The following is a 20420-nucleotide window of genomic DNA, read 5'->3' on the forward strand; positions in this document are numbered from 1 at the left end:
ATCTTGCACAGGGGGTGACTGCTCAATTCCATCTGTGTTTTGAACTTAACAGCAGTAAAAATTAAGGAAATCGTGTCGTGCAACTGACACATTACACACGAACATTACTGTATCCAACTGTTCATGTTTCTCTTCCCCTCTGCTATTAAGACTCCGAGTCAATAATCTTTACTTCTACCTATTAGTACCGTGCAATTTGTTCAGCAATTTGATTTTCAAATGAATGTGACATTTGAGCTGGTGCAGACTGGTTCCACCCACAAAAATACGTTTTCTCCTCTCCTCAGCGGCGTGTAGGTGAAATAATTATTCTCCTGAAGGTTCCCTCAAAATCTCATTAGTTTGCAAAGGATGATTGGTTTTAGAAATGTCCAGATTGGTTGTCCCCTCCTTTTTATTTTTACTTTTGGATGTTTGTGTCAATGGTGGTTACGTACTATTCCATTTGTACTGGTAAGAGTATTGCAGGACAGCTGGAATATATCTCATTTATATTTAAGGGTGTTAAAATTGAATTACTTTTTTATAAGATGACCCAAATCCCATTTGTGCTAAACTAGAATGAAAGTTAAAGATAAAGCTGTTCTTTTTCTTGCTGAAAAGTCTGTTGTGTGCACAGATCTGTAGCCTCCAGTAAAATGTCTCCCATTGTTAACAACAAAGAAAAATGTACTAACACATTGCACTTTGCTATTTTCTATTTCCTAGTTTAAGCCAATAATACATTCAACAGTGTAGTAATGCTGAAATATTATTTCCCCGTTCAGAAAGCACCAACATATTATGATATAGTTGTTATGTATAATTTAATTATTAATGCAACACAACAATACGAAGTATGGCTTCATCTAAGAACATTGGTCTCGGTCTGGGTCATTGCTTGCAGCGTCAGCAACGCCACTGATATATTTAAAGTAACATTGTTATGTGGAGGGCGAGTTACAGTCCACACAATATTATTGGGATAAATGAGCAAACCTCTCCCCAAGGTCCCGCGGCTCTGTGATCTATTAAGGCGCTGTCGTCTCGGATGGTGAATCTCAGAGAGTGAGGGTATTTTTTTGGGGAAGAGAATGGTTGTGCTGACATCCTCTCTCAGTGCAATCCCTTGTCCTTATAGAGCGGAAGAAAAAAACAGCACCAGAGGCTGACTTGGCTGTTCCTCTGAGCTCCGTCATAAATCCGACCGAACATTTCTGAACATCTGTTGTGGATGATTAGCTCCATGGCTAGCTAGTTTGACCGCAGGGAGTGAGAAGCAGTGTGTGTGTGTGTGTGTCTTTGTGTGTGCGTGAGCGTGTGCATACTCAACGCCTTTCTGATTTAAGAATGAGAATTTTCTCCTGCTTATTTTCTTCAAACCTCTTTCGGGAAGAGAGCGCGAAGGCCAAATTATTTCTTGAAACTGTTTCATTAGCAAACTAAATGTGGTGCTGGACATGTGTTAAATTGTCACGGCCCCTTGGGAATACTTGAATGTTTCAAGGTCAAACTTTGTTAACCCGTTTGTTTCTGCGATAATGACATGGCAAATTGATTTTGAAATACATGCAGGAGTTCCATTTAAAATCTGAATTAGAGAAGTGGGCGATGTCAGCCAGCCGTCAGGTTTCTGATTAGACGGCATATGAGCCCACATAAGGTCGTATTCCTCCCCTGGAAGGTGGTCAATAGATAAGCCCTAATGTAGTCTCTAAGCAGCGGGAATACATAACATCACGTGTCCCTTTTTTTTTCAGCATGCAGGTGAACTGCATAGTTATCTTTCATTGGTCAAGGTTCAAAAGGTAAGGCCCCTCAGCCTCCTCCCTCTCCACTCTGAAATTTGACTCCTGTGACATCACACGGTGGGTTTGGCTTCTTGCAGGCAGTCCCCGAACACCCGCTCAGTGTGTGAACAAGCTCTGCCTCTGAAGGATCTCTCCCCAAGCCATATCACTCTCCAGCCACAGCTGGAAACATATTGCTGTGGGAGCCAAACGATAGTTCCTGAAACGCTGAAAATGGAATAACTGAGCAGGAACCGGAGACTACTTCCTCTTAAAACTCTTTTTTTTATAAGACTTCGTTCAGGGATAAACTTTCTTGGATCCCGCTGGATTGTCTTTTCTAGGATTTGGATACTGCTTCTCTCTCTCTCTCCCTCTCTGGAATAAGAGCCTCACACTAAAAAGGAATAGGAGGATTTATTTATAAGTGGACCTAATTGATATGCATTGGTAAGTGTGAATTTTGCACCACAGCAATATTGCAATGTGCCAAAAAAATTTAAGTCATTGCTGCTCAAAAAGCAAATGAGGCATGGGACATTCTTGGAAATTGACGGAGTTGCCCTCGACTCTGAACTTAATCTGTCTTTATCTGCCGCTGTGTTTTATTTCATCTCGGGATACACCTTTCTCTCCTCTCACAATAAGAGTAACAAAGTAAGTTGATGTGTTACACTTAAATGGTCAGGTATTTTCTTACTATTCTTTTGTCCCCTGGTCTTTTGTCCGTGCTCACTCTTGCTTGTTAAGCCAAAACAATAGTTTAACCTCGTCTAGGCTTAGCTCTATTGGCTGGCTCTCTGGCAAATTGCCCTGTCTGGTGCAAGCCCTCCCCTACGTATTCAGAGGACTTTGAATAGAAGGGCCATAGAATGTCCCCTAGCTACCGCTGCTAAGGTGAGGCTCCCTGCCGTTCTACTGCATTAGGCCTACACTAAGGCCAAACAACCTGTTTTTCCAGTTGTCTTTATCTCCCTGGGCAATCTGGAGGGTAAAGTTTCAGCGACAAGAATTCCAGCTCGAAGGAGACACTGAAAGGCTTTGAAATCCCAGATAATTGTAGAGCACAACTTTTGGAAGTCACAAATTATGATTTTCGGGGAAATGTTTGTGCCTTTCCCAAGTACAAGTAGAACTTGCAAGTCCTGTTTCTTGAACTATCGAAAGGTTTAAAGTTGTTTTTCTGTTACTGGAATGATCAGACGACTCCACCTAAGACACGTAAAAACCTTCAAGACTAACCAGCTCTAAATGTCTCCTTCGGCTTTAATGAAGTCTTAAATCCAATGCATCTTCTTTTACTACGACATAAATCTTTAGCTATGAGAACATTTTGCACAGAGTTCATCTCACTCGTAGACACAATAAATATGCACAGAACAAAGTACAAGCAGCCATTGTCAGCTCGAGCAATATTCTTTTAGCAATTTTGCTCTTTCCCATCAAAGGCGTCTCAAGTTTTCAAAGAGCTTATTGTAGCCAACATATCTGTCTGGTTTTGTTTGGCTGTTGAAATTACAAGACTTCCCCACAGGTCTGTCTCACTGCCATGAGAACTTTGTATTTTCTCTTCCAGTCAAACCAAAGCATTCTTTCTTTACTGTTTATATATATATATATTCCTTTTGAGTTAAGTTTCAGTTTTTCAAACCTCACTGTCGAACACACCCTTTCATGTCTTGACTTGAAGGGGGAACCCAGACTTGATTTTTAAGTAAAGTAATCTTGAGATAAAATTATTATGGACTCAAGTGTTAAGATGTCTGCTCAGCTGCTCGGCAGAGTAAACAAACGAGACAAAAGACGGTCGGCCACGGCTATTTGTTCAAATAAAGCCAACTCCTGTCCACACTTGCTGACCTGTAGGTCGCCCTCCTTCACCTCTACCATGCAGGCCACTGACCCTCCATTCCACTTTTATGACTGTGCCTCAGTCCCTTCGTCACTGGCAACAATCCAGAGAAGCATTAAGTGATTTCTACGATGTGACCTGAGGAAATAACCATGGCCATTTGTGTACCACTGCTCTTTATTATAGTCACTCACCAAACATACAAATGGACGTTCTCTTTAATGACTACTTTGGCTAAAGTCTTTCCTATTGAATTACCCTGTATGGAACAGTCAATCACTCACTCTTCCCCCCATCGGATTGCTCAAAAGTAATTATAGGCTGAACATATGGATCTTTCCATAGAACTTGATTTCTCATCATTGCTGAATTGGGCGATGTGTAATGGCCTGTTAATGCATGATGGATCTTCTTAATCACTCTCGTCTCAGCCGGGACATGAAAGAGGTTGCTTACAATCACCGATCAATGTCTGTGAAGGCGATTGTGTCAGAGGAGCCAGACATTTTGTCTATGACTCATACTGTAAGCAGACAAAAAACCCCTCCAGCTTGTGTGGCGATATTAAAGTTCAAAGCTTGGTCGTTGTAGTGACGTGTTTTTAAGAAAGTACCAGGAGAGTGGGACCTTTTAAACTCTCTCTTCATTTGTCCGACTGTCAGGAGATGTTGCCTGATGGGGACAAGGTCGCGAGTAGATGTTTTATGATGACACGGTCTAATTGTCACTCCCCTGTTCTGTGCTAAATAACATGTTTATGCAGCGCTGGGTGAGTGAGCAAGTCTCGTCCCTTGTAATGTGCAATGTCACTCAGCGGCCACGGCCTGTGTGAAGTGCTGGCTGCGCTGATCGTCACTTTCTGGGCTCAGTTGTGACACTTCTGTCTCAAAGACAGTCCATCATTCATTGTGACAGGTGCTGAGGAGACGGATTAGAAAATGGGGCTTTTATTTCCAAAGCACTGTTGTTTTGACAATAACACTTTTCCTCAGCCGCCCCGAGCACAGAGCACATTTGATAGAACTAGGTCTGTGCTTTGACATCTACACCAGCTTGTTTAACACGGGTTAGGGCTTCGGCTTGAGATCATATCCAAACAGCTAGACAGGTTTATTTAAAGGTATGTTATGTTATTTTTGCTGCCAATTAGGGATGATTGGAAATTGTCTCGTGAAAACCTACGATATCAGCGGGAGTGCAGCTTCAGCTCCCGTCTCTTACAAGTGATATGAAAATAAGTGGATCATAGTGCTCAGGCTTAGATCATCTTCAGCTCTTACTTTCCTACAGCCCTCTTCATTTTTCTATTCTCCTACTACACGTTCTATTCTTCTCTTTAAAAAGTTTCTGTCTGCATTTTATGCCTGGTTCTAGCCCGGCCATCAGAGGTCTGTTATTTGCTCACAGCCTTGCACCTTCCATTTAAAATCTTAGCTCTATGCATTACAGCCATGAGTTCCTCAATGGGAACACAAATCCGCTTTGTCAGAGAGGACATTTCCCTCCTTGCACAAAACTCATTTCAATTCCACATCATCCCATTACGCCTCCACATTGATTGAAACAGCCTCCATTTTCAGGGGCAGCTGCATTTTTATGTGCTCTGTATGTATGACAAGACCAAAGCTTGTGCTTGTGTGTGTGAAATGTGCAGTGATGCAGGTTGGACACAAACAGGGACCATGACAAATAATTCACAAGTTCTGCTTTGCTTTAAAGTATTTTCTGAGCACCGGAGAAGTCTTTGGGTCACTGCTCAGTGGTCACTTGCATGACCCTGTTTACCTCCTTGGTGTTATATAAGTAAATGACTGTAAGGCACCAGGCTAATATCTTATACCTTAACAGTTTACTTATGCAGAAATACAAGGTCAGCGTGTTTGTGTGTGGGCTGGTGTTACAGTAGAATTAAAGGTTGCTGCTTTACCTTGGTCTTTAGTGTGAGGGTATAACTGTGATGCTAAACTGCAGTAAAGCAAATAAAATGGAATGTAGGCATGATTTATTTGGTGCTTCGTTCTGGGAGCATCATCGTGTGGTTGATTTATACTTCTCCTTTCGCCAGCACCCTTGTTTGCTCAGCTTCCCTATTTTTTTCAAATGTCTGGCTTAAACATGACATTCTATGTGATTACTTTACCCGCTTTCCTCTGAGTTTCTCCTGGATTATGACTTTTTCTGCTTCTCGCTGTCCATAAGATGGCATCAACTGGTCTTGCTATACACAGGCTTCTATGTAGTCATACTAGCACCTGAGAGTACAGCACGCGTGTCGCATGTTTCAGACCGTGACGTTCAGCATCAGCTTAACATTTAGCTTGCGTTCGTCTTGCTCTTCCTCCTGAATCACAGACAATGACTTTACCTCCTTCAGAGGTCCCTGGCTTGTTTTGGGAAGATGGATGGAGATTCATTTTGTTTCATTATAATGCCTGACTTATTTATAGCCTGCCTTTGCAGCGCCTGTTTGGCCCACTGTGGCCCTGTAAGGATGCTGGGGGCCGAGGCGTTGATGAAACATTCCTGTGTCCAGGGGGTATTCTCTGAGGAGAGCACTGCTTGTTTAAGGGAGGGCAGCCGGGTGACAATGTAAGAACCACGGGCAAGGCCAGTGAAATCTAATTCTACCAGCCCTGCCCTAGCTACAGCATTCCTCTTTGAGAGCTGTACCCTACCAAAAGTCTGGCACTGTGGGGGTGTCATGCCATGTAATGATACTTAACACCCCAGCAACACGGGAGGAACTATATAATTTTATCCTGTCCTATGAATGTCGTTATCACAAAAATAGCATAAGGAAGAATTTGATTTGAAAAAAATAAAAGACACTTTCATATTTTACTTGTGCACAGTTTGGAGTTTGGAGTGCCACAGCACCAATCCCAAACCTTTATCTGGATCTCCCGCTTCAGCCTCAGAGATTACTGCCTCACAACCCTGGAGCAGGGATGCTGTCTGCCTGGTAATTTGATGGCTAATCCCCTGCCTCTTCCCTACAAATCTCTTCCCTGATAAAGGGGTTGCTTCTACATTAGTAAACATGGGAGACTTGGCTGCCTTGGCTGACTGTCAGACAAGGGGAATGGTTAAGGGAAGGAGAGAGATCACCAGTTGCCCCTTTTAAGTTAATAGGACAGGCCCTTTACTTATTGTCCAGTAAACACATGAAGTCGATTTCTTTATACAAATGAGGTAAATAATGTTTTTCTGCACGTGTTGGTTTTAGCATGACAAAAATAATCCTCTTGCTGAGTACCTTTACGGGGATGGTATTTATTTTTTATGGATTTTAAGTGAGCTGCCAGTGTCTCAAAGTTTTACAGAGTCCATTGTTAATGCACATTCATTCTCTTTTCGACCCAAATATTTGATCCTAATGATCAGTGTGCTACTGTCACGGCTAGACACGATGGCTCACTTAAAAGGAATTCCCTTCCTCAGATCTTTCTTCACAGGCTCACACTGGGCTGTAGGGACTGGCTACATGACTGAGCACCGATAGATTCCCGCCTGTAGTCCTCATAAGACTTTTATTAGGAAATGTTAGCCTATGCCCCTCACATGGTTTCTGTTTTCTGGCTGTCTGCTCCCCTCCTGTGATGGTGCATCAACAAAACACGAAGCCCGAGAATCAAAACTGATGCCTTGTGCCCAAACATGCTCAGCCAGGTTTAACTGCACCTGGCAAGACAGCGTAGAACCAATCTCTGAAATAACTTCAACTTGATGACTACAACAGTGGCTGTGATGGCTTCTCATTTGTCGAGCTGACAGAGGCATTTTAGGCTTCAGGGTGGATCTGGTTAGGTGAGTGACGGGTCCTGTCCCTGCGTGTCTTTCTGTGTGTGTAACGGCCTGGTGTTCACTCTAATCAGTGTCAGGGAGTTAGATGATATGTCAGGAAGAATTTGGTGAGATCTCTGTTTTCAGCACATTGCAGACCAGTCAAACATCGCAACTAATCAAATGAGTTGCGGTGAGGATGCCAAGTTTTGCACGCTTGTCCTTTTTTTATTTTGTAATCAATTTTGCCGAATGCGAGCGCCACGCTTTCCCGACTCTTCTAAGACGTCCTTGAACAACTTATGTATATTTGTGGGTCCCAGCACAAGTTGATTTATTATTGAGGATTCATAATTAACATTTCAACATGTGCTTTTATTGCTTCAAGTGACCCAATTTTTGAGTGTTACTGATTTTCCTTGAATGCCACTTGTTTTTATTTTTCGAAGATTAAATCTCTTGAATTGTTAAAAAATGGCAGATTTCCTGATTGGATGAATTTTTTCACCGGCACTGAATCACTAAAGAAGCTCTTATGTAGATTTTGGATGAAGTGGATTTTCATCTAACTATTTGATTAGTCAGTAAAATCCTATGACTCACAATCAACCAAGAATTTCTCTAACTGAATGTGTCGAAGAGATTTATGTGTGCACGCGTGTGCATGTACACTGTGAGAGAGTGTCTGTGTGTGTGTGTGTGTGTGTGTGTGTGTGTGTGTGTGTGACTGTCTTGTTAGCCGAGCTACAGAAAAGCGACTCTACACTGGTGGTAATTGATAGTCTGGAGGCTGTCTCAGCTGCAGGTAAATCCTATCTGCAGCTGTACTGTGAGGCAGAGGGGTGGGGAAGGGAAGGGAGTATAAATAAGTCTTTCAAGGACTAAGGATTTCAGAATAACTAGAGGGATGCTAGGGGGGTAGGACAAGAAGAGCAGATAGCATAGCTGAAAGACAGAGAGATAGTGGGAGAAATGTTTAATATGAGGTTGTCGTAGGCAGTTAAAACTTCTTCCGAGATAGCACCGGCTTAAATGTACATTGGGGCTGTAGTTTCTCAAGAACACCGCTCTCAAGAACAGCGTATTAGCCCAGGTCTTCTTTGTTCTGTATCCACTGCTTGCCTACACACAAAGCAAAGTGCAGGAGCTTAGAGGTGGCTTTTGTTTCCACCAGATTCTTGGAGTAAAATTAAGTCCCCTGCTTTGTCAGGGGGATGTACAGTTGAGAGAAATCAAGAGGAAGCCAAAAAGAGGAGAGCCCGATGGAGAGAGATTGGCCACGCTGAGAGATTCATAGGTAGTAATGAGGCCGTTGGAGGAGTGCAGGTCGTCGTGTTGTGGCTCCGGCCTGTCAGTATAATGGACCTCGCTAGTCAGCTGGCAATCGATTGTATTGCTCACAACCTTGTCCTCCTGTTGTTCCTCGCTCCCGCTGTCTGTCAACCTGCCAGGCTGAGATTGAGGACGAAGCAGAATCGTCTCCCAGACGACAGATACAGTGTGCAGTTACTTTCTCATTACCTGTGAGGTGGCCTGGGGTAAGATGTGGAGGGAGGCAGGCCTGACTCCACATTTACAGCCGATGTAACATTGACAGAAAGCCACCGGAGTAGCATCCTAATTGATTCCTTATTGTTTATTTATTTTCCGTTTTGCCCATGGCCAGTTACTATCAGCATTAGCGATGTTTTGAGAACCGATACATCTACACCAAGTTGATGCTTAAATTCTACGTCACAAAGGGGGGGGGGGCTTGCACTCGAGGAAATATAGGTGTTAGTACATTGTGTTTGTAGCCCCTGCTATTTTCTTACAGTCATTTTTGCAGGCTTCCCAGGGGATAATTCTTGGATCTTAAAGTTTTAAATAGAGAACTGATATTTATGAATGTGTGCAATTTGGTGCAGATTGAAATCAAATTCCTAATCTGGTGAATTTAAATGTGATTTCATGAGGGGACTGTCGGGCCCTGGTGGAAGTATGCGCTCTACTGAATGACATTTTGCTCTTGTATCCAATTTGGTTTTTGACTATCATAGAATTTCAATGGTATTTGTACCAACCACCAAATTTCTGAAATTTTGACATCCCAGTCATTTCCCCCCCAGTAAACATCAGTTGATGATAAATTAGTTGTTGTTGGAATTTTCGATCCACAGCACCAGAGAATTATTGAATGAATTCCATTACTAGCAAAATACAGTTTTCTGCGGATGGTCAGCGAGGACAGAAACGCCAAGTTAAGAGTCTGCATCTTTAGTTTATTTCTCTTTGGGCACATGTGCAGTCGTTAGAGGCATTGTACTCGTCTGATGAACGTGGTCGAAGCAGAGTCACCCAGCTTCTCGTGCCCTTCATCCACTGGCCCCTGCCTATGCCGCACTCATCTCTTTTACATTTTAAATCCTCAGGCCTCCGGAGAGCGATGGGGATATATGGTTCCATCTGCTCCAACAGACTGGCTCATGGCTCACACAAAGAGAAAGAGACAGAGAAGGAGACATGGCCAGAGAGAGAGAGAGGAGGAAACAGGGGGGATGGAGAGAAACACTGTCAGAAAGACAGAACAGCTTATTAGAATCAGCCTTTTTTCTCTAGTTAGACAGGGACTGAGAGGATAACTGCCTGGAATAGAAGGCAGGGAAGGAGTTGGATTAGGGCCTCAGGGATTCTCTTTTTCTACATTTGCAAAAGCAACTAACCCATGTTAAATCTCTTAGGACTTAACTGTTTCAGTTACACTAGTGCTCTCTTTTCTTTGTGTAATACATCAGGTTTTTTTTTTATTGTCTCGCAACAGCATTTGTTTGTGTACCTTTTTTAATTCCTCCAAACACGTTTCGCGTCGAGGGGTCCTCCTTTCTAAATCCGACCGTATGCTTTGCCTCAGACACCATCAGGCAGACTGTTTCTGTTTCTCACCGCAGATGCCTGATTATAGAGGAAGTGCTTTTCTCAGCCCTGCCTGCTCTTAGTTCATCCCTTCCCTGTGTAAACACTAGGTTTATTCCTCTGTAGCCTTAAACCAGGGCGGATTTGGCCCTATATTTATCCACTTCATCTCTAACGGAAGACAAACAATCCTGTGTAGTATAAAAAATGCATTCTGTCATAAAGTGAATGTAAGCTAGTTACATGACGTCGCCTCTGTGTTTAGTGGTTGAAGGGAATACGATTTGTGTAAAAGGATGAAGTGAGATAGTGAGCTGCTTTCAAGATTACAGGACAAGCACAGACATTCCGCCCAGTGCTCATGAATGAGTGAATCATCTCGACTATCTGACAAATAGTTAATAGTTGCGCTCTGGCGAATCCATTCATGAAACATTTGAAGGTCAACGGTAATGGGTTCTAATCTCTGTAGAAATATAATAATGCACATGTCAAGGTATAAAGTATATTTCTGTCAAAATAACTGAAATCAAATGGCATAGCCCACTGGACATGTGGCAGAAGGCTATGCTATTTCATTTGCATCATTTTCTTGCAATGACTATGCATATTAAAGGAATAGAAAGGCCACAGGGAAAAATGTCTAACACTCTTACAATATACATCCTGAAATAGCCCAAGCCCCAGTGCAAAGTACCGTGGCAAACAATCACAGGAGTTGCTGCTTTGTCACCGAGCACTGAGGCCACAGCTTCTTTCACATGTCAGCCTCTGCAGGGTCCCTGCTGGCCAAAGAGCTTCTGTCCCAGGCCGTTACAGTCACTAATCTGGCCTGACACCAAGCTGATTTATAATACCCCCTACCCTAAGCACTGGCTGACTAGAGGTAATTGATTTAGAACAGTGTAGACACCTGCTGAAGAGTATGAAGCCCTCCGAAGCCCCATCCCATGCTCCCTCACAAAGTTAGGCTCGAAACTCTCACCTCGATGCTACCTGTGAGAAATATACGCTTAAAAACCGAAGATAAAGGGAAAGCTTTCACTCAAGTTGGGCAATACCACCGAGAGAGCATACTTGCACAGTGTGTTTACAGTTTGTATTGTATTCCATATCTTCCCATGCTCCGTTGTAGTTCTCCTGTGCCTAATTTTTCTAATACGTCAGCTCTCTCCTGCTGCTGAAAATCCACCCGTGATAGATCAGCGGATTGAGCTGAGCCCGAACAACTACCTGTGTTTGGCCAGCTATTGATCTATGAAGCCCTGTATTTGCCAGTCTCTCTGCTCACATACCTTCACTGTTTGTCTTCTACTGCAGAGACGAGGCTTTCTGCCCAGGAGGTGGCGAGGGAGGGGGGGGGCTGAGGTCCTCTCTTTGGTGTAAGGGGGGGGGGAGTCAGTGCCTTCTGTGTTGCCTGCCTAGTCATTTTATGGCACCATCTGTCCATGAGCAAACTGTCGAGTGGCGACGTCTTAGCCCATATCTCTTGCTTGACAGTGTGAATTTCCTTTAGATATATATATATATATATATATATATATATATATATATATATATATATATATATATATGCACATCTGCTGTTGAGAGTGCATCTTGGTTTATATTGCTAATTTAATATTGCGCCATAGGACATAACCATCCTTATGCATTTATTCATTTTAAAAATTCTGTCAAATTAAAGCAAAAATTGAATAAATAGGTTTAATCTTTTTCTCCAGTCTGTGAACTAGGACCGAGCTGTTGGCTTTTAGAGAAACTGAACTTCACTTAATACAAGGCTTTGTTGTTTTGTAATTGTCTCCATTTGTTTTATTTAGGCTCTAGTTTTGAGGAATTAAACGTCAGCTTGAATAATAACATAAAAAGACAGATACGTTATAACAAAAAATGTGTATATACAGTAATGATAATTCCTATGAATATAAGTAGATGTGTCAAAGCAGTCCTGTACACATGTCAACAAATAGGATGAATTGTATAAGCAACATTCCTATTCCATACAAAAACCATTGGAATTTAAGTATTCTTTAACCAAACTGGTTTATATTCCGTCGACATGGCTTCTAAGATTGGTATCACTTCACAATGAGCAGTTTCATACAGTCGATTGTTCCAGGTTTACACAGCATTGCTTTTATTTGACGAATGTCTGTTTTGCATTGAGTCTGCTTTTTGATTTATTGCCGGCCCTTTGCCCAGCACTTTGTAGTGCAAGCCATTTTCTCGTTGCTCCGCAGCTCGACAACTCCAATAATCACTCTCCAATAAATTCAAATGGAAGTGGCACTCTGGTATGTCTCTTCTACTCTGTGTAATACACATCAGAGTAATACATATCACCTTTCATTCCCAGATTGTTTTGTAGCCGCAAAGATTGGTAGCCCCCCCAGAGGTGATTGTAAATCCCCCAGTTCAGTTCAGAGGTAATTTATGAAGGTGCTTGAGTTTTGTTAAATGTTCACTCGACCAGACTAAATGCTGATTGACGTCGAATCACGTGGTTTTGAGCCAAAAAGCCACGGTCTTTTCTTCCTGTTGAGAGGCAAGTTGTTGCCTGTATCAGGAGATTATCAGGAGCATGGAGCATGACGACTAAACCCTCAAGCGTCACAGTTGACGTCACAGTGCGTCATGTTGACTCGGTCATTTCTTCTAAATACATGCTTACATTTCAAATGGCAGTTGTAAGTTATACGTAATTATTGACGTGTCCTATTTTAACAACCTGATGGATTTCTCTGAGTCATCCACACAGACAGACACTCTACCCGTGTGATTTATAACCTGAGAGCTTTCATTGTAGGTCACCATAATCAGCACTCCCTACTTTCTATTGCTCAACTTGAGGATGTGCACTCGCCTGTTACGGGCGTCTTTCAGTTTCTCAATCTTCCTCTCGGCATTAAAGCGTTAACAATTAACTCGGTGGAATCAGCTTGTAAACAGAAGTGCTCTAGAAGTCAATAGGTCTCAGGACATTACCCTTTGTTAGGTGGATTTCAGCGTAGCTCTGTAAAAAATTCATGCACCACTGAGTATATGTGGATAGAGCTAGGCTTTTCAGAGTAAGAGTGAAAACCTAATTTGGTTACTTAACACATTTCATTTTACAGTATGTGGCTCACTAGTTTGCAGCTATTCTCATGGGGTCTTGGGGTGTGCATTCGCGTAGACTTGTGAGGCTGAGCCTTCCAGGGCATGGGGAACTAATCAAGGGCCAAAACACTGCTGTCGAAATTCAGCTTGTAACTGTGTTTATGGAGCCGTTGCCGTCTGTGCCAACACAGACCTCGCTGGTCTTGGTTTATCACCTCCAGAGATGGCCGTGATTAGCTCCACACACTGCCAGCCATATATCTCCGCTGTCCCACCTCCCCACGCCCAGGATGACCCATTAAATGGAGATGGAGAAAGAGAGACAACGTGAGTAGGAGGGATGGGAACTGTGGAGAGCAGAGATACTACCTGTAGTTAGTGTAATAGTAGTGTTTACTCAGCTTCGGCGTGCTCTGTGCGCAGCTCTGTTGCATTGTTTGTAGCCTACCACCTCCAGTTGGGTGGCCACTCCCTTGCCTCGCGCAAACACAGGGTAATAACTTGAATGACAGGCACCAGATGTTTGTGGCAAACAAGCAAATGGCATAGGTGTGTACTTTTCATTACACTCCCCACAAAAGCTCCATTGTCCTCTAAAGTTCACCGTTGGAAATGTTCACAATCCATTGTTCTGCTTTTAATTTGCTCACTAAACCTCTTCTGCCTGTTATGCTGTATATATAGAGCTTGTATGTTTTGCTCTGCAATACTGAGACTCCCCAGACACTCGAGTCTCCAAAGCCTCTTCTCAAAGGACTTGGAGAGTGGATGCCCTCCAGTGACTGGACATTTAGGGTTATTTCCTATTTACCTTCTTATCTCTTCCACAGTGTCTTTGTGTTTAGATTAAACACTGCCACCACAGAATTCTCTCTCTCTTTCTCTTTCTCTTTCTCTTTCTCTCTCTCTCTCTCTCTCTGTATATATATCTATATGGTTAGGATATATGATCTTGACATCTTGACAAATTGGACTGAAGCCCCTGAGCTACACCATAAATTGTTTTTAGCCTGGTTGCAAACCTCTGAAACACCACATACATCTCACATTTTTTTTGTATGGCAATTCAGAGTAATGATTTCGGTGCTGCTGGTTGTGAATGGCTGTTCCTCAACAGCGGTTAGCGGGGCTACGAAGCTCCAGGCTTGAATTTATTAAACACATCCTCCCCCTTTGTTTCGTCAATACATGTCCAAGGCTTAAGTGATAATGAGGTGGATGGATCAAACTAATCTGTGACCTTGCCTTTTCTTATTTTCCTATATTAGGGCCCTCTAACCTGGGTAACCATCTAATTGGGTTTGCATAAATAAAATATATGAAAAATTCAGTTTTCCCCAAACTTAGAATGCCATAATTTCTGCTGTTCTCTGATCTTTGGCAGATGTTGTGAAGAATAAATTATTAGTTGAGTTTGTGCACTACAGTTTTAAACTATTAATTAAGATCATCCTCTGAAGCTGTAAAATAATTTAGCTCCTGAATTCATCCTGACTAATTATTCATTGGGGTCTGAGTCTCTGCAAGATAATCAGGAAGATCGTTTTAGCCATAATTATACTGGGGTAACTCTTTATCTCACACACACTTCCTTCTCTTACTCTTACACATAAAGACAGTTTTCAGAATAAATCATTTACAAAACATCAGCATACGCATGCAATTTCCCGAGGGCAGACATCCACCCCTACGTGATCTTGCTGTTTTTCTCTCGCTCTCCCACATAATGGCAAACAGTGTCTTCCTGTGCTCTGAGCCACTTGCTCCGATTCTTTGGATCAAACTGCACCATTTCCACGTTGATGCCCTGTCCTTCCCTCCCCAGCTCCTCCACCGCAACACAAATGCACATTGGGGCTCGCATTGTCCCGTGTAGTGTGTTTGTGTGGGACTGGGAGGCACCGAGCTGCACTGGGATGAATAAGTAGCTAAATAAATAAAGAATGAAACCTCGCTCTAGGAATTTGTCTCATTGAAGATGAAAAGCATCTCCCTCTCTCTGGCATCTGCTGTGAAAGATATCCCTCCACCGCCAAGGGTTTGGAGCACGGCAAGTAGCCAGCTCTATCAGCCTCGCTCACTCTATCTACCCACCGACGTGAACCAACGCTACACTGGCATACATAGAAATGAGTGTCAAAACACATTTGTCAGCCAACAAACTTGATGTGAGTTGTGCTCATTTTGCAGCGCGAACTTAGGGCATAAACGTTAAATAAAAACGGGGCCTGAATGTCTTTAAGATCTGGCTGCAGAGTGGGGGTGTGATCCAGTTCTCTGGCACCCTGGCCGGGGTTTTGTTTATCTCTTTCTCCAACAGACTGCTACAGCTTAACACACCAACAATGAGCTGCAGTCTCATTATCAGTGAAGGTGAAGACACGGATGGAAGGTTTTTATCTGTGGGTTTTAAATTATTAGTACTTCCTGAAAAATCATGCAGGGAAGAGTGTAATACTGATTGATACAATCCTAGCATGAACCTTCACTGACAATTGATGATGTTGGCTGCATTCACCGTTTTAAATTCATTAGATGCAAGGCAGGTTGCTTTGGAAATAGATCCGGTAGACCTGAAGCCTAGAGGCCCATTCCTGTGAGGATCAAACAGTGATGAAGACGTAGCCGGCGATGATACCTGTCTGCAGCTGCTCATGTGAGGAATTCTCATCATCTCAGCCATGCCTGTCTCTTCCTTTGCCAAGTCACTGAAGTAACTTCTCTTCAGATGGAGACAATGAAACACGGAACGGTACATTGTTACATAGCCAATGTCAGCCAACACACTACCGGATTCATGGGGAGTTTAGCATCAACTTCAGCAACAGCAGTTTAATTTCTTCATTCTCCAAGATCTGTTTCTAGAGGCCTAAAGCTAAGTCACTGTTGCCCCGGGTTTTGCTTCTATTTCCATCACTTCTTTTATTCTACTTCGGCTAGCGTGCTAACCGGTTAGCCCTGGCGCATCTTGTCACTTTCTGATAGTGAGTCACCGCAGCAGCCAGTCCGCCCTGAAGAAGAAACGATGCTCAGAGGGCGTGTTGTATCCTCTCTGCCTTTAAACACAGAGACTGCTGAAGCTAATGGCAAGTGACCATCACCACCATCCTCTCCCGGCAGAAACACACACATTTGGCGCAGGAGAAAACGAACATACAGCGCCTTTAAGACTTTGCTCTCCCCCAGAACTATGCCTCACAGAGTGTTTTCTTCATTTCACAAAGAGGGTGGTCGAAGAGGTGCTCGGTGTGTTTCCACATCACGCATTGAAAAACACCACGTGAGTAATGGGCTGCTCAACACCTCCACAGGCTTAAGAATGGAAAGGTCTTTTTCCACCAGATACTGGAGGCATTGTGTTCCTGACACTCCAACTTATTTAGCCGAATTGAATAGACCAAAGCTGACCGGCCACCCAGCAAGCCTGGAGATATTGCACATTGTGAGCGCCTCTCTTTCTCTTTTCACAAATATCAGTATTGTTCAGGCAGCCACTATAAACTGGGCAGTGAAACTGAACAGATGAGCTGAGAAAGTCTTCAATTCCATTCCAAAAGGCCTCTTGTAAAAGCTCTGTACAGAATCATTGTCGGGGAGCCCTTGAAGACAAAAGTAGGGCTACTTTAAAACTTTTGAAACTTTTCTCATTTTGGTTCGTTTTTTTTCTGTTGACTTCTGGAGATACTGATTTAATTCCATCAAAAGAGAGATCTCTATCTTTACCATACAGCGGCCTGCTTGACTGTGTTATGATGACTCATCACAGATGGCCATGGGCTAGAGGGTCGGGATAAGAAATTTAGTTAGCTGAATTTATGGGGATGCACAGTTACTTTGTTTGTAACAGTATTAGACATCTCAACTGCAGGCTATAACAAACTGGAGGTAATTGATCTAAATCTCATCAGTGGGCTTCGTCATTTCCTACATTAAATCCAATTTCTTAAAAGACACAGCGTCAGTGCGTGTGCTGTCTGTTTTGAAGGATGGCCTTTTTTGTTTTTGTCTCCACCTCCTACTTACAGTGATGGAGTTGTGCTCTCTGTTTTATGGTTTGGTCAGTTATGGTTCATTTGTCGTACACCTGCTCCTCCTTTGTTGACCAGTCGTGTGTGTGTCCCCTGGGCTGTGTTGCGTGCTTGTTTATGTATGCATACATGTTGTCATTGAATGAGATCATGGCACTCTGTTGATTCGAGCCCATCTGGAAGACACAGTTTCAATTTCTTAATGGGGAACATTAAGTGGGCGGCGGTCCCGTGGGACTAATGTTCAGGAGGTCCTCTGGGTTTTTGACTGATCCTCACCGGGAGAGGAGGACTGAGAAGCTTAATCCCGCGTCCTGACCTCCCCCTTTGTCCCTGTTATTTCTTCCCATGAATTCTCGCTGCGGCGCTGCCCTGCGTTTCTTCTCGAACTCTTCTGCTGATGTAGTCTTTGCGTGTTACATTCGCTCCACTTGTATTTTCCTCTGCCCCGAGCAGGGTTTTGTTGTGGTTATTGGGCGCCTTGTTTATCGGGACCAAAGATCCCCAGTGTTGTGCGCTGTTGTTGTCTTTACAAGTATACAAAATTCCAGTCTGCTTTGGTTCTGCCTTGCGACTTGTTTTTGATATTTTCTGCTTTACCGTGTTATTATGTTCATTCAAATATATGCAAATGTACGGTGAGTCTGAATACTAATGTTTTCTCTCCTTCTCTGCCTGTGTTTGCTCTCGCAGGTGTTAGTCTTTGATCCTGTCGGAGTGGGACGCATCGAGCAAGGGACTGAGGAGGGAGCAGTGCCGACTTGGAACATGGTGCCTAATATTCACCTGGCAGTGCCCCTCCTGCCCAGAGGGGCGTTGCTGTTCCTGCTTCTCTTCAGCTGCATGGTCTTCTCATCTGTGGCAGAGAGTAAGTCAATTCACACAGGAAATCCTTAATAGGCTTAATAGGCTTAATAAATTGCACTTTGCACTAGTTCCTTTTAACAGGGACCAACATTATCAAAGCTAAACTTAACCCACTACATCATATTAATAAGTTGCCAACGACAATCAGGTTTGTTCATCTACTTGTTTGTTTATAAATTAGGAGGATTACGCCAAAAACGACTGAAGGGATTTCTGTAAAAACTGTTGGTGCAGATAAAGAGGAAGGATCCTTTATTTGCTTTCACTTTCTTTAACATCATGAGATATGAGACATAACATTGTTCTCAGAGAATAATTCTAGGATCTTAATGTATTTACTAGTGTGGGCACTTTGGTGCAGATGCAAATAAGATATGCCCTTTAATGAGCACCATCCTTGGGTTTTCACTGTTTGTTAGCTCGCAGGATTACTCAAAAACGACCAAATCCATGACATTTTGTGAAGGGATACAACTCAAGGAAGAAACTGTATAATTTTTGAGTGGATCTGAATAAACAGGCAGATGCAGGATTTATTTTTACTTTATTTAATATTGAGAGATAGGTATGCACTCTCCGATTGCCATTCTAGTCGTGGATTCATGCAAATTCTAAATAAAATACAGATTCTATTTAAATTAGGTGTCTTTGGTGGATTCCAGGCGAACAGAAATATCTCCCCCTCCAATGCATGCCCCAGAGTATAGAGAGCCTTAGCATGTGCTCCACCGGCCTCTGTGCTCGCCTGTCAATCTGAATGAAGCTTTTGGCTGGAAGGAGTACTCTCAGAAAGATGTCTCGCCATTCCCGTGCCTTTGGGTCCCGGGGGTAGACAAGAGGCACTGCCCTGCCTGAGACGGGGTCAGGGACTGAATTAATTCAACACATGACCTCACCTATAGTGCTGTCACTGGGTCACTGTAATTCAATTATACTCCAACCCCTCCCATTCCTGCACCCGGCCACGCCAACTGCCCTGTCCTCTCGTACATGGGCCCAATAGGATTTGTTTTCCCGTACCCTTTGCCTTCTCTCACTCAGCCCCTTGTCTCTCGCAGTGAGTCTGGAGTTTTGCACAGTTGAGAGTTGTGAACCTGACCTTGTAGAAATGTTTTGCTCTCCTGTCTTTGTTCTGCTGGTTCAGCGAGACTGTCTTTGTACTGCTCTAAATGGGATTAGACCAAATCCGACCTTGACTGGAGTAGTAGTGGTCAAGTAAGACGAGGAGATTTGCCCTGAGATTACTTCATACCTAGAGTTGAAAGTGCCATGTATCTGACTCATGTACACGGGCAGTGCCTTTCCCTGTGCACTCAAAACCACAGTGGTGTGTTGCTAAACCTCTGATTCTTCCCTGATTCAAAATAACAAACTCTGAATTGCTTTAAAATTCACATTAAGAATAAATTGCTGATGATTAATAATCTTTAACAAAGAAATTGATTATCTGCAAGGTATTCTTTGGGCTATGAATAAGTGGCATCCAACTTCTCTTGACAAAGCAAATAATCTGCAAAAAGATCTGCTTAGTCAGTTATTCATTTATTTATTCATTCACTCACCATATTTATTGTCATGTTATGATGTGTACCTGTGCTCCTCTTTACCTTCATTTTAATTGCCACCAAGGGAGGAAACAAAATTGATTCAGCTGCATTTGCTGTGTAGAGATTGTGGAGGAAAAGGTACTGTCGGGGGCATAGAAGGTTCCAATACATTATTTAAAAGTGCTGAGTCTGTCAGATGCACAGTGCACAGTTTGGATGCGACCTTGATTATGTAGCTGTAATGCTATTGGGCTGTTTTTAATCTTTATTGTGCAGATATGTCCAAAGTCAATTATTTAGCAAGAATGCAGGACTGCTGAAGTCATTTAAATTATGAGGACATGTTTTGTGACAGTATGTTGTGCCTTCAGGACATTTTGAATATATATACACTTCATTTCCAGAGTTAAATATACACATACACCTGAACATGCAGGAGTTTGCTGGACAAAATGTTTACGTGTGTTCAGCTTTTGAACAATGGCTTCGTGTGGACAATGTTTTACTCAATCCTTTGCTCTCTGTCTCCGTGAGAGCAAAGTCCCCCCCCCCACGGTCTCTAATTTCAGTAATCGTATCA

At 42.9% G+C, this 20420-nt stretch overlaps 1 protein-coding gene across 3 annotated transcripts in view; it reads left to right on the forward strand.

The window, feature by feature from the left end:
- The first annotated feature begins 1902 nt into the window (after positions 1-1902).
- The window catches only part of LOC133018343 (receptor-type tyrosine-protein phosphatase F), a 127087-nt gene continuing 108569 nt past the window's right edge, over positions 1903-20420 (forward strand). For all 3 annotated transcript variants that reach the window (XM_061084691.1, XM_061084689.1, XM_061084690.1), the window contains exons 1-2: positions 1903-2219; positions 18120-18294. In XM_061084691.1, coding sequence (XP_060940674.1) covers positions 18195-18294 — 100 coding nt within the window. In that variant the 5' untranslated portion in view covers positions 1903-2219; positions 18120-18194. The remainder of the gene's footprint in view (positions 2220-18119; positions 18295-20420) is intronic.

This window comes from Limanda limanda, chromosome 13 (genome assembly GCF_963576545.1).
Source record: "Limanda limanda chromosome 13, fLimLim1.1, whole genome shotgun sequence".
NCBI classification, from domain to species: Eukaryota; Metazoa; Chordata; class Actinopteri; order Pleuronectiformes; family Pleuronectidae; genus Limanda; species Limanda limanda.